The sequence below is a fragment of the Crinia signifera genome, chromosome 1 (genome assembly GCF_055691185.1).
Source record: "Crinia signifera chromosome 1, ASM5569118v1, whole genome shotgun sequence".
NCBI lineage: Eukaryota > Metazoa > Chordata > Amphibia > Anura > Myobatrachidae > Crinia > Crinia signifera.
The window spans coordinates 255,313,298-255,326,284 of NC_139217.1; the positions used below are offsets into that span (position 1 = coordinate 255,313,298).

Consider the following 12,987-nt stretch of genomic DNA (forward strand, 5'->3'; position numbering starts at 1 on the left):
TCTTAAAGCTAACTTAAAGGTCCACACACACTGGGCATTTCTGCATGTGCAGATGCTGGGTGCATGCGCCACGCAGGTTCCATCCACGCTGCAGCTGCCTCATGAGATGTCAGCTGCCCACCTCCGGCAGGCATCGGCTATCCATGTATCCGTGTGAATGCTGGCCGTTCCCATGGCCCAGCGCTGCCACCACCTCCATCCCTCCCCTCTGAGAACTGTCTGGCAAGTGAGGAACTAGGAGTGATCCAGAATTGGCCCCTTAGGCTACAAGATACAAATCTTGCCCTCCATCCAACATTTCAATGACATCATTATCCCATAATTACACACACACAGTGGACAATCTATTTTTTTTAAAACTTTCTTTATTGAGACATCTTAGACATAATACACAGAAAAAAGGAAATATTATGTATATACTGGTCATATTCAAGAATAACAGATAACAAGGTCAATAGTGAACACATGTGAAACATTTCATGTCTAACCACCACAAACACTAAAAGGGGACTAAGATAGGTTGACATTTATACCCACAATATTAATCTAAATGAACAGGAGTCTAGTCTAGTCATATACCATGTACAGTAGTTGTTTTCAGGCTAGTATGTACAGTATCTGCTGTCGGGTGATAAGTGGGAGTGTGGTGATGTAAGATTCCCATAATAGGAAATTATGAACTTTTAGACATTTTACACCTTCATAGTCCCCATGATAAATAAATCCTTATGTTCAAAATAAAGGTAGGATTGTGAAATCACAAGCAAACAAAGAACAAAAAGAATTTGCACACCAGTTACAGTATATCATGTATAAGGTCACTTACCCAGTCCCCACCCAACACTGAGTTGTATAGCTAATTATTGTTCAGCTGGGAATGATGAGCTTTTTTTATGTCTCTCATGTATTTGTTCTTGCTGAAGAAGTGGGAAAATGATGTAATACTGATGACCTTGAGCAGATACTAATGAGATAAAAGACAGCAAATCTGTTTGTCACAGTTAATATGGTTATTAAACATTGCATTAGCAGTGTGAAGATGAGTAACAGTCTAGGCCAGGTCGCATCTGCACATTATTTCATCCCTCTAACATTGATTATCTACGCTCACTGCTTGTTATGTGATTTCTACAAACTCTGAATAGGATGACATGCAACCTGTGTGTGTGTGTGTGTGTGTGTGTGTTTTATATTGCGCATGCATTGTGATTTTGAAAGTTAAATGTGCATAAATTGCACAATTTAAGATGTGCCCACTAGGGAGGCCAATCCCGGGATACACTTGACACCACACCACACACATAAGCAAGGCCTTCAGGGAGCATGCTATTTGGTACTTGTGTATTTTGGCGGCGCCCCCGATTTCCATCGCGCAATGTTTTAATCGCATCGCATGCCATGCACCCGATGGCATGCGATGCAACGCGATTTTTGCCCCTATACGATGAAAGATTGTATAAGCACCCTAAAGGGTGCTTTTAAGCACCCTAATGGGTGCTTACAATGTTAAATGCACCCCCACGCCACCCCCCCACTATAAACGTGAACCCGAAGCGTCGGAGTTGAGAATAGAAAGTGAGCCGAGCCCGAAGCGTGGCGAGCGGACGCGGATACCTTCACAGGTATCGGAGTCCCCTCGCGGCCTTCACAGGTATCCGCGTCCCCTCGCAGGGCTCGCTGCGCTCGCCACGCTTCGGGCTCGGTGGCTCGCCACACTTTCTATTCTCAACTCCACGCCGACGTGGATAGTGGGGGTATGAAAAGGTCGGAGGACGCGTACCGCCGCCCCTCGCGGGCTCGCTGCGCTCGCCACGCTTCGGGTTCACGTTTATAGTGGGGGGGTGGCGGGGGGGTGCATTTAACATTGTAAGCACCCATTAGGGTGGTTATACAAAGTTTAATCGCATCGCATCGCATTGTATGGCATTGTATGCCATATACAATGTCATACAATTTTAAAATTGTATGGCATTGTACAATATTGCGCGATATCGCGTCACATCGCATACCATCGTATGCCTTATGGTATGCGATGCGATGGGCGCCGCCAAACTACACAAGTACCTGCTATTTTCTCAATATAATAGCACTACATTGACCTGCTTATGGTTATTATTAGTTTGAGTAACCCTTCCTTATACAAAATACTCGGGACCACGAGCATTCCGGATCAGGGAATTTTCCGGTTTTTGGAATAATTTTTTTTTAGGCATACTTACCTGTCCCCTGGTGGTGCCCGGTGGTCCCTCGGCATACACGTTGTCCCCTGGAGTCCACAGCAGGCCTTCAGTATAGTCTCCGGCAGCGGTCCCAGGAGTGCTTTGCGCGAGTTCCCAGGCACGCCGGTCATTTACACATCTCATCATATTGTAAATCAAATATCTGGTTGCTGTGGGTTACTGCACACTTACAGTGTCTACATAAATAACCCCCAGGCTGCATTACACTTGTGGGTTCAGACAGGATCTCCTGGTGTGAGGCAAGAATCATGAGTTAGTGGGCCAAATTCAGACCTTTAAGCAAAGCTGCTTTATTAGAGCAAATGGACAAAACCATGCTGCACTGCAGGTGGGGCAGATGTAACATGTGCAGAGTTAGATTTGGATGAAGTGTGTTTAAACTTAAATCTAAATTGCAGTGTAAGAATAAAGCATACAGTATTTACCCTGCACAGAAACAAAATCATTCTACAAAATCTAACTCAGCACGTGTTACATCAGCCCCACATGCAGTGCAGCATGGTCTTTGTCCTTTTGCTAAAAAAGCAGCTTTGATAATGGGTCTGATGTAGGCCGTTTCTGGGAGGGGCCATGCTGCATTCAGCGGTTTGTCATAACTGGTAACATCAAGTTGTATGATTGGGCTACATGTACAGATAGTAACATTCCTAGGGGACACTTGCTGGGGGGGGGGGGGGGGGGCAGGGAGGGTTTGGGCACAGCATGCTACCCGGCATTGAGAGCGCTGATAGGGTGATGTAAAAATAAGGCTGTGTCATATTGTTTTCGTCATTACAACTTTTTTTATCTTATTTTGCAATTAGTGAGGGAGAGGAAACAATGGTCAGTAAATAGTGGTGGTGGCGGATGGGGGGGGGGGGGGGGGGGGTGAGGTTGGTGGTACTTTGTCAGCCAGGAGGCCAGTCCATGAAGGGGAAAGTGACATGACAAGGGGAGACTGACAATGTTATGCCCAGGGACAGCCTGACCCCTCAAATTTATATTTGAGATGCTGTATGCTACTAGATTTTCAGGTCTGTGTTGCATGACCTCTGTGTTGTTATTGTGCAGTTCAAACTAATTTTACTGTTTGTTTTGACAGGAACTTGAAGATCGAAACCAGGATCTAGAAAAAGAGCTACAGAAGGCCAAGCACAGTTTGAAAGAAACACACTCAGAAAGAGATAGGATACGGGAGGAGATCAACAGAGCTGGGGATGAGCTGGACATAAAAATTTGTCAGCTCAATGAGTTGCGTTTGGGACTCTCCCAACTGCTAGAAAGCAACTGAAGGTTGGATGTGTAGGTTCTAACTAAACTATTGATGATGATTGTACAACTATTGGGATTTGAGGCCTACTCCTGAGAACTTACAAGAGGCAGACAAGCCTGAACTGCTGCAGGACAACTATAGCTACTCATCATTCTATTTACTGGCTCCTGAAAAAATAGTTTTCAAGGCCAGTTAGCTGTAGAAGTAGCAAAACCAGCTCACTGCACATCCAAGACCAGCATACTTACTGCTCTTATTTCTTAGAATTATGCTTCAACTATAATAGATTTATTTTGTGTGCAGTTCTAACCACTTTCCAACAAGGAACAATAGCCATGAAACAAAACCAAAACCAGTATCTGTACTGTGTAACAACTGGGAAGTATTATCCATGTACCTCATAAATGTAATGTTCCCAATTAGGAGGTACAGGACACTGTATAATCACTGTGTATTACCACTTTATATACAAGATGTATCTGGGCTGTAGCATCATCCCTTCCTGCGACATTTGGGACCATCAATGTAAACGCCTTAATTAAATCTATACTAGTAGTCTATTATCATTCTCACAAGGTGGGGATACAGTGACACATATAATCCATTTTATTAAAAGGTACTTTACATCTACAAGATAAACAGCGATGGTACTGCAGCTTTATAACACTTTTACACAGATAACAGCCATTCTTGTCAGGGATAATCCTTTTAAATTGAATTAAATCATTTATAAAAAAAAAAAGGTGAGTGTTCTGGTTGGCAACTAGGCATAAAACCACCAGTAGGTAAATGGTTAGCAACTATTGCTCCCGACAAGATGAATTTCCATTTTACAAAGATGGGTAGTGGGAACATTGAAGAAAAATAGTTCTAGTATGTACATGTGGTCTCTTGAGGGGATTCCCATACTCATGTGAGCTTAGCATGAATGCACCGAGAAGATGAGCAATCAAAGTGAACGCAGGACTGCCCATAGCCACAATACATAAGGACATGCTCTAGCTATGTCCAAAGACTTGCAAGTAATTTGGGACCATTTTTTAAAGTAATGACTCCCTCTGAGGTACTTTCAAGTTGCACTTACAGAACGCACAGCAAAGTGACAAACAATATGGCTTATGTACTCAGTGTTGTAAATACAAATCAGTATACATTGCCAATAGAAGCTGTGTGATGACATTGTGCCACACTATATTATTCAGTTATCTTAGATCTAAGTATGTAGCTGTGAATTAGAAACATGGTGGAACAAAACCTCTAGCCCGGTCTATAAGGAGGAAAGTGACCTCCCACCTACCTGACTAGTTAGTTATCCCTTATTTTCGGTTCCTCAAGGCTGTAATGTCTTGTCATTCTTTGTAGATCATATTGTCTTTATTTTGTTTCCTGAAACCACAAAATAATACTGAGCCTGCATTTGTTTCTAAACTCCTAGGGTGTCTTCTAGGCCAGGTAAAAGTATTCTCCTTTCAAAGGGATAGAATAGTTTATATAGAGCCAGCTTCTTTTGACCAGGCTTTGTTACAGATATCTTCTGATACCTAAGCCTTAACAAGGATATTCACACAATTTTTTTGTACCCAGAGGGGGAAAATATGCCTTTTGTGAGTTTGGCTCTTAAACTGGTTTAATCAAACATTAAGAGAGCTTGATATGCAGGTGGCACATCAATCCCAAAAGAGCATACAATCTGCCTAATATGGGAGTTTTATTTTATCTAGATATACAAATGTTACTTGGAGTGCTTCCTTTTATTCTTACATAAATCACCAAGCAAACCAATGTCTTTCTAGCAGCAAGTCCTCCAAGATTTGATCCAGACTAATCTTCCTCAATACTCTTTGCTGTCCTTCATCGTCAACATTTTCCCATTGTTCCTGGTCCTCCTATTCACTTAGTCTTCTAAATCAGTCCACTGGAAGAACAAGAGGAACCCAGAAACGTAATATCCTGACAGAGAAACCTTTTAGTTTAGTCATTAAACAAAGGCTCAGGAACATTGTTTAGATGACAGACATCGTTTCTAAACCTGTACAAATTGCAAGAGGAGCACTAAGCATATTGAGCAAGCACAGGACTTTGCTGAATGAGCCATAATCATATTTGCAGACTGACTGATGTCAAATTTTGAGATACCATTCTTACCTGGACTAATCTAGCAGTAAATAAGTGTTGCCTAAAAGACCTGCTGGGGGAAAAAAACCCCCACCAATAACACCAACATACTATACCTTTGTCCTAGGACTGTCCACACATATATATATATATATATATATATATATATATATATATACATACACACACACACACACACACTTCTACACATTTGAAAACATGGACATTTTGCAGATCATATCTTACGTTTTTACACTGTACATGCTCAGGAAACTAGTGCGCATAATTTCCAGGTAATAATGTGTGTCTTGGTCGCATCTTCATTAGCAACTGAAGGAGTGTAACTGTGTGTTGTAGCAGAGCAGTCTTACATAGCCAAAGTGCAAGTGCCAATGGGAGTGGAGGCTATGTAGCATTGTGTGCATGCATAAATACACTGGGTTTTAGACATATCTTCTTTATTAAGGATAGGGCCGGTGCAAGAGTGCACTGATAACGAGGACGACTATGACACACCAAGCATATAGACAGTGGCGGTCTGGCCACAGACTCCGCACACTTGTGAAGAAACATATTTAGTTTCATGCACAGTGTGGGAGCAACTACAGATATATGCTAGCCTCTGTAGAAGAACCGTAGGGGGAAATTTAATAGGATGAGAGATTCGGTAAGAAATCTCCAGTTTTTTTAAAGTGGCAATCATTTATACTGCAAAACCAGCTTTAAAAAAAAAAAAAAAAAAAAAAAGAGATTTTTTAACTCTCTCACTTTATGATTCTCTCATCCTATTAAACTTCCCTCATAATATCTACTGTATATCACCATAGTAATCCAGTGCTACAGTACCGATCTACCATATGGAGGAACCAGTCAGACTAGATAATGGAGCTATAAAACAAGGAATCCAAACTTAAATAATAGGCCCACCGCTACTCCTGCACTAGTATGTACAAGGAAACACACTTCTAACTTTATTCCATTAAACTAGCAGCTAGGATACATCTCATCAATAGTGAATACCAGATACTACTGATCAGCAACTAGATATTTGTTTCAGTAGTCCAAAGTAAATTTCAAGCTAGAACAAACTTGGATGCTATTATATCTAACAAATTACCAGCCCATCAAACATAATAGTTGAGCTGAGGGTTGCACACACCTGTGCTGAGCACCACTTGAATTGCTCTGTCGGACGTCTTTTAGTGGTCGCTGGTGAGGAGCAGCATTTGTGTTTTATAACAAAGGATTTTCACAACAAGTATGATGACAATCATTAATGCATGTCTGTACAATCGACAAAATTTTAACAATTTGTCTGGGACAGTAGCAAAGCAACAACATTTTGTCCCATGCTTTGCTTACTCTCTATTTCAGTGGTTCTCGATCTCAGTCCTCAGGACGCCACACCGTTCACATTTTCCAGGTCACCCGGCAGGTGCACAGGTGCATTCATTACTCACTGACACACTTGAAAACATCCACAGGTGGAGCTAATTATTTCACTTTTGATTCTGTGAGGTGACCTACAAAACATGCACTGTGTGGGGTCCAGAGGACCGATTTTGAGAACCTGTGCTCTAATTCTTAAAATTAAACTTGGCATCTGCAATAATCTGTGCTGTGCCTGAATGTACCACTACTTCCTCAAACTAGGAACTGGGTATGCACAGGTATAGAAATAACTACATTTAAAAAGGATTACACCTGAACAGGTAGGCTGTTATCACACAACTAAATATAAACTACAGATAAAAGCTCTGGACTTTTCTGTTATTGGCCATTATAAGCAGATGATCCACCAGCTTTCCTACCTGACATAACCAGTCAGATACCCCCACCCTTTCCACAGATCCCAATGCTACACTTGGCATCTACAAGCATTAGGACACAAACTATAAAAGTGCTGTTTCATTGGTATTATTACTATGGTTGCCAACATTGAATTCTGGATTTTTTTTTCTTTTAGATTCTGATTTCCCAGCATTCCTCTTAAATCAATGGAAAAATATGGGACCTTGCACTTCTGGTCTCAGTATCTCAGGAATGCAAACTGATTGATAAGTGGGAAACAATGGGTTTGTTTCAGAGGTGAGGCACGCTGCACAAGCGCCACAATCATCTGCCTGCTGATTCAGATTGGAACTCTGCAGAGTTCCTGACCAGTGACGTTGGGTGGCTTAAGTCGGCAGGAGGTGTTGGTGTCAGGGACTGCATTGAAAATATGCCATTCCTCTGTCACAAACAGGCAAATACCATTGCATAGGGTTGCTCAGATGTCAGATGGTGCACAGGATGTACGCTTGATGATGCACCTGCACCCAGTAGTCATCTCAATGGCCAGTCCATTGGCTGCAATATAGGCATCATTTCTAAGCTGCTACTGATTATCGTCCACCTCTGATTCTGGCCCAATAGTACATCATCTGTGTTAAATGAAATACTACAAAAGGTTAATTTTGGCTACACTTGCTGTTCAGGAACAATCCTAATCTATTGAAAGGAGAAAAGAGCCATTTGTCTTTGTTTTTATAAAAGCACAAATCTTGTTTGCTACTTCCCTTATTGGTCTTTCAAATAGCAGACCAACACCATATTTGGACACTTGAAAGCTTTTCTCAATTTTAATAAAGCTTTGCAGCTTTGAATAACATGTGTCTGTTTACTTTTTCTTTAAATCTATTAGCAAAGCATTAATACAACATTAATGCAAATTAAGGCCGACAGGTCAATAAATAAAGTTAGTGGACCCATGAAAATACACATCCCTCCCTTCAAGCAAAAGAAAAAAGTTTGGTACCGTGTTAGCCAGTTGATAAGAAAAGTTTTATTGTTCCTCAGTGAGAAAAACAAAATAGCAATCTAGCAAATATGATACCTTTTAATGGCTAACAAAAATAAATGTTGTTAAAATGCAAGCTTTCGAGACTTCTTAGGTCTCTTCCTCAGGCATGGTATAACAAGGTGTGTGAAGAACCACATATATATACACAGCAGAGTAGGAACAAGATGTGATAGATGGACATTCTTAAGATCAAAACAAAACAAAATAACAGAATGAGCTTGTAAATTGAGTCCTTAATTGGTTTGTAGATAAGTAGTGTGAAAGTTTTATTGTCTCTAAGTTGATGACAGACCAGAGTTAGAGCTCCGATGCCCTCACTCTCTCTGGGCCAGATTCCTCAGATGTTGTAGTGGGCCATAAATCCCTCAGATAGATTCAGTCCTGTGTTAAGGGTGTCAAACGTTGTCATTAATTTGTATTCCCAGACCCTCCTGTCTCTTTGTGATTTGAAATTTCCTTTTAGTATAATCACTTTCATATGATCCTGATTGTGTCCTGGGCTGCAGAAATGTTTGGCCACAGGAAAGTGTGTCTTTTTTTCCTTTATTGTGTGGCGATGGGACCTCATCCTTGCCTTAAGTTTTTGTCCTGTTTCTCCAACAAACAGACCCCCAATAGGACATTTGGTGCACAGAATCAGGTACACTACATTGGTAGTAGAACATGTGAATGTCCCTGGGATCTTATAGTCCTGTTGTGTGTTGGGGATCCGTACACTGTCTGTAGTGAGGATATGGGCACAGGTTTTGCAGCTCCTTACATTGCAGGGATAGGTTCCTCTTTGTGTAATGGATGGCAGTGAACTTCGGATTATAATATTTTTCAGGTTTGCAGGTTGTCGGTAACATAGTAGTGGAGGGTCTGGGAATATTGTTTTCAGGCGGTCATCTTTGTGTATGATGTGATGTAGTTTTTTTGCAGTTTTTCTTAGCACCTCAAGCTGTGGGTTGTAGGTGACTACCAGGGGTACACGGTTGTTTCTTTCTCTTTCTTTATATTGGAGCAGTTGATTTCTGGGTATCCTGATGGCTCTGATAATCTGATCGTTGATTGATGTGGGATGATATCCATGATTTAAAAAGGTCCCTTTAAGTTGTTTTAAGTGGACATCTCTATCTGCTGGGCTGGAGCAGATGCGATGATATCTGATGGCCTGGCTGTAGACAATGAATTTTTTGATGTGTTTCGGGTGGAAGCTGTCCCATCTGAGGTATGAAGGCCGATCCACGGGTTTTCGGTATAGGGTTGTCTGTATTGCGTTGTTTTGAATTGTTATAGTGGTGTCAAGGAAGTTTATCTCGGTATATGAGTAATTCATTGTCAGGTTTATTGTTGGATGAAATCTGTTAAATTTTTCATGGAAATGTATGAGTTCTTGTTCAGAATCAGTCCAGATGATCAGGATATCATCGATGTAACGGAAGTAAGCCAAGGGTTTGATTGAGCAGGATGCCAAGAAGTCACTCTCGAGTTTTGCCATGAACAGATTGGCGTATTGCGGTGCCATTTTACTGCCCATGGCGGTCCCGGTGCGCTGTAGAAATATTTCTTTGCCAAAGGAAAAATAATTGTGTGTAAGGATGAATTTTGTAAGCTGTGTTGCAGGACCAGGAGCAATCCCATTGGACTCAAGATATATCTGGCATGCTGTCAGTCCATCTTCATGGGGGATATTGGAATATAGGGATTCCACATCCATGGTGGCAAGGATGGCTCCATTAGGGAGGGGACCTAGGGTTGATAATTTATTCAGTAGGTCCGTGGTATCTTGGAGAAAGCTGGTTGTATGTCTCACCAGTGGTTTCAGGACACCCTCTACCCATCCTGAGATTTTTTCAGTGAGGGTTCCCACGCATGAGATGATTGGCCTCCCTGGGTTGCCGGGCTTATGTATTTTGGGAAGCATGTAGAATATTCCAATTCTGGGACTGTCGGGTATCAAGTCCAAAAGTTCTGTAGACTCTGCTGACAGCCCCCTGACAAGCCTTCTCAACTCCCTTAAATATTTTTGAGTTGGACTTAAGGCAAGGATGAGGTCCCATCGCCACACAATAAAGGAAAAAAAGACACACTTTCCTGTGGCCAAACATTTCTGCAGCCCAGGACACAATCAGGATCATATGAAAGTGATTATACTAAAAGGAAATTTCAAATCACAAAGAGACAGGAGGGTCTGGGAATACAAATTAATGACAACGTTTGACACCCTTAACACAGGACTGAATCTATCCGAGGGATTTATGGCCCACTACAACATCTGAGGAATCTGGCCCAGAGAGAGTGAGGGCATCGGAGCTCTAACTCTGGTCTGTCATCAACTTAGAGACAATAAAACTTTCACACTACTTATCTACAAACCAATTAAGGACTCAATTTACAAGCTCATTCTGTTATTTTGTTTTGTTTTGATCTTAAGAATGTCCATCTATCACATCTTGTTCCTACTCTGCTGTGTATATATATGTGGTTCTTCACACACCTTGTTATACCATGCCTGAGGAAGAGACCTAAGAAGTCTCGAAAGCTTGCATTTTAACAACATTTATTTTTGTTAGCCATTAAAAGGTATCATATTTGCTAGATTGCTATTTTGTTTTTCTCACTGAGGAACAATAAAACTTTCCCTTCAAGCAGTCCTATGAACACTCACCTATATAAAAGAAAATTCTAGGTACTTGTGAGTTATCCGGGCGCCCGATTTTAGATCGGGTACCATCGGATCGTATCGCGTCGCATCGCGTGTTAACCAAATGGCATGCGATGCGACGCGACGAGATCAGCACCCGATTTTAGCAGTGTACCCGATTTTAACATTGGAATCAATGTAAAATGGTCCCTGAGACCCGATTTTACATTAATTTCAATGAAAAAATGGCCAAAACCCCCAAAAAGTGACAAAACTTAAATCCCATCCCCATTGTTAACGCCACTCCACTATTGACGCCAACCCGAAGCGTGGCGAGCGCAGCGAGCCCGCGAGGGGCGGCGGTACGCGTCCTCCGACCTTTTCATGCCCTACTATCCACGTCGGCGTGGAGTTGAGAATAGAATAGTGTGGCGAGCGCAGCGAGCCACCGAGGCCCGAAGCGTGGCGAGCGCAGCGAGCCCCGCGGATACCTTCACAGGTAAGCGCGTCCCTTCGCGGGCTTCACAGGTATCCGCGTGCACTCGCCACACTATTCTATTCTCAACTCCACGCCGACGTGGATAGTAGGGCATGAAAAGGTCGGAGGACGCGTACCGCTGCGCTCGCCACGCTTCGGGTTCACGTTGATAGTGGCCTGGTTGTGAACATCCAATATCATTCATATCTGACACATTAAGGACAACAGAATTTAAGGAATAACTGTAATTAGCATATATCAGAAATAAATTATAAGAACAACAACACATAGCATACAATAATTAATAGGCGTAATTATTTAGCCAACAAACTTAGTGCATGTAGAATGCGGTTAAATGGGCTGTCACCCGCCAGGCACTTTCGCCACACAAACTCTTGCATATAAGAGTCCAGGTGATGGCGGGCTTTGCACATCCCCATAGTCTTTCTATATTTTGGGTGTGTGCTCCAGTGTCCGGGTCCACAAAATTATATCTGTGATTGACTCTCAAGTGACTGTATCCAGCCCGCTCCAGTTCTGCAGTGTTGTACGCACGCCAGCAATCGCTTACAATTGTATTTCCAGCCTCAATGTGCTCCACAATTGCAGTCATCAGGGTCGTAGCATCTCGCTTTTCCACTGGCAACATAAAACAATCCCCTGTTTCACGACACACTCCTCCAAAGACCCACTGCTGTGGGAGAACTCTGCCGACATTGGCTTGTCTCTTTGCAAAGAGCGACTCATCAATCTCAACAATTTTGCCTGGTCCACCAATCCGGCGTTGAGGCTGGGACATCAGGTCGCATTGACATGCCTCCCGCATCAATGCATTGTAAAAGATAGCGGTTTTATTACATATGTTCAAATGCTTGTCGCAAAAGTCTATAGATGTCAGTTCCTGACACCAGCAGAAAATAAAGCGGAGTATGGTCATAAATGGAAGCCTGCATCCAGGGTAAAATAGTGAGGCCCGCAGACTTTGCTTTTTCCCACAGCTTTTGATATAGCAGCGCCATTTACGCTCTTTCACGGACAGGCGCATTGGGTGTCCATTTGGACAGGTAGCTGTGGATGGAAGCAGCCCATTGTCCTGCATGAATTTAACTGTATCCTCTTCAGTTTTGGGGAGGCTGAAGATACTGGCCGGCAAAGCCATACTGTGAAATAGGGTGTAAGGGGCAAAATGGGGCAATATCCAAATAAATTGAAAGGAAATTTCAGAAATTTCACCTCACAAAAACTCTCAGACACACCAACACAGCAAATCACTTGTTTTCTCCTGTCAAAACTCCCTCAGAGTGAAATTGTGCCAGATGTGGCAGAGGGCGGGATTACAATTGGGCGGGATGTGTTAAAATCGCGTCGCGTCGCATCGCGTGCCATTGTATACCATACAATAGCATCCAATGCGACGCGATTACGACGCGATTT

The 12,987-nt window shown here is 42.4% G+C and overlaps 1 protein-coding gene across 2 annotated transcripts in view; it reads left to right on the forward strand.

Moving 5' to 3' along the window:
• Positions 1 to 8,255, forward strand: part of HOMER3 (homer scaffold protein 3) — a 107,237-nt gene extending 98,982 nt beyond the window's left edge. For both annotated transcript variants that reach the window (XM_083180545.1, XM_083180537.1), the window contains one exon: positions 3,322 to 8,255. In XM_083180545.1, the coding sequence (XP_083036671.1) occupies positions 3,322 to 3,510 (189 nt within the window). In that variant the 3' untranslated portion in view covers positions 3,511 to 8,255. The remainder of the gene's footprint in view (positions 1 to 3,321) is intronic.
• The last annotated feature ends 4,732 nt before the right edge of the window (positions 8,256 to 12,987 follow it).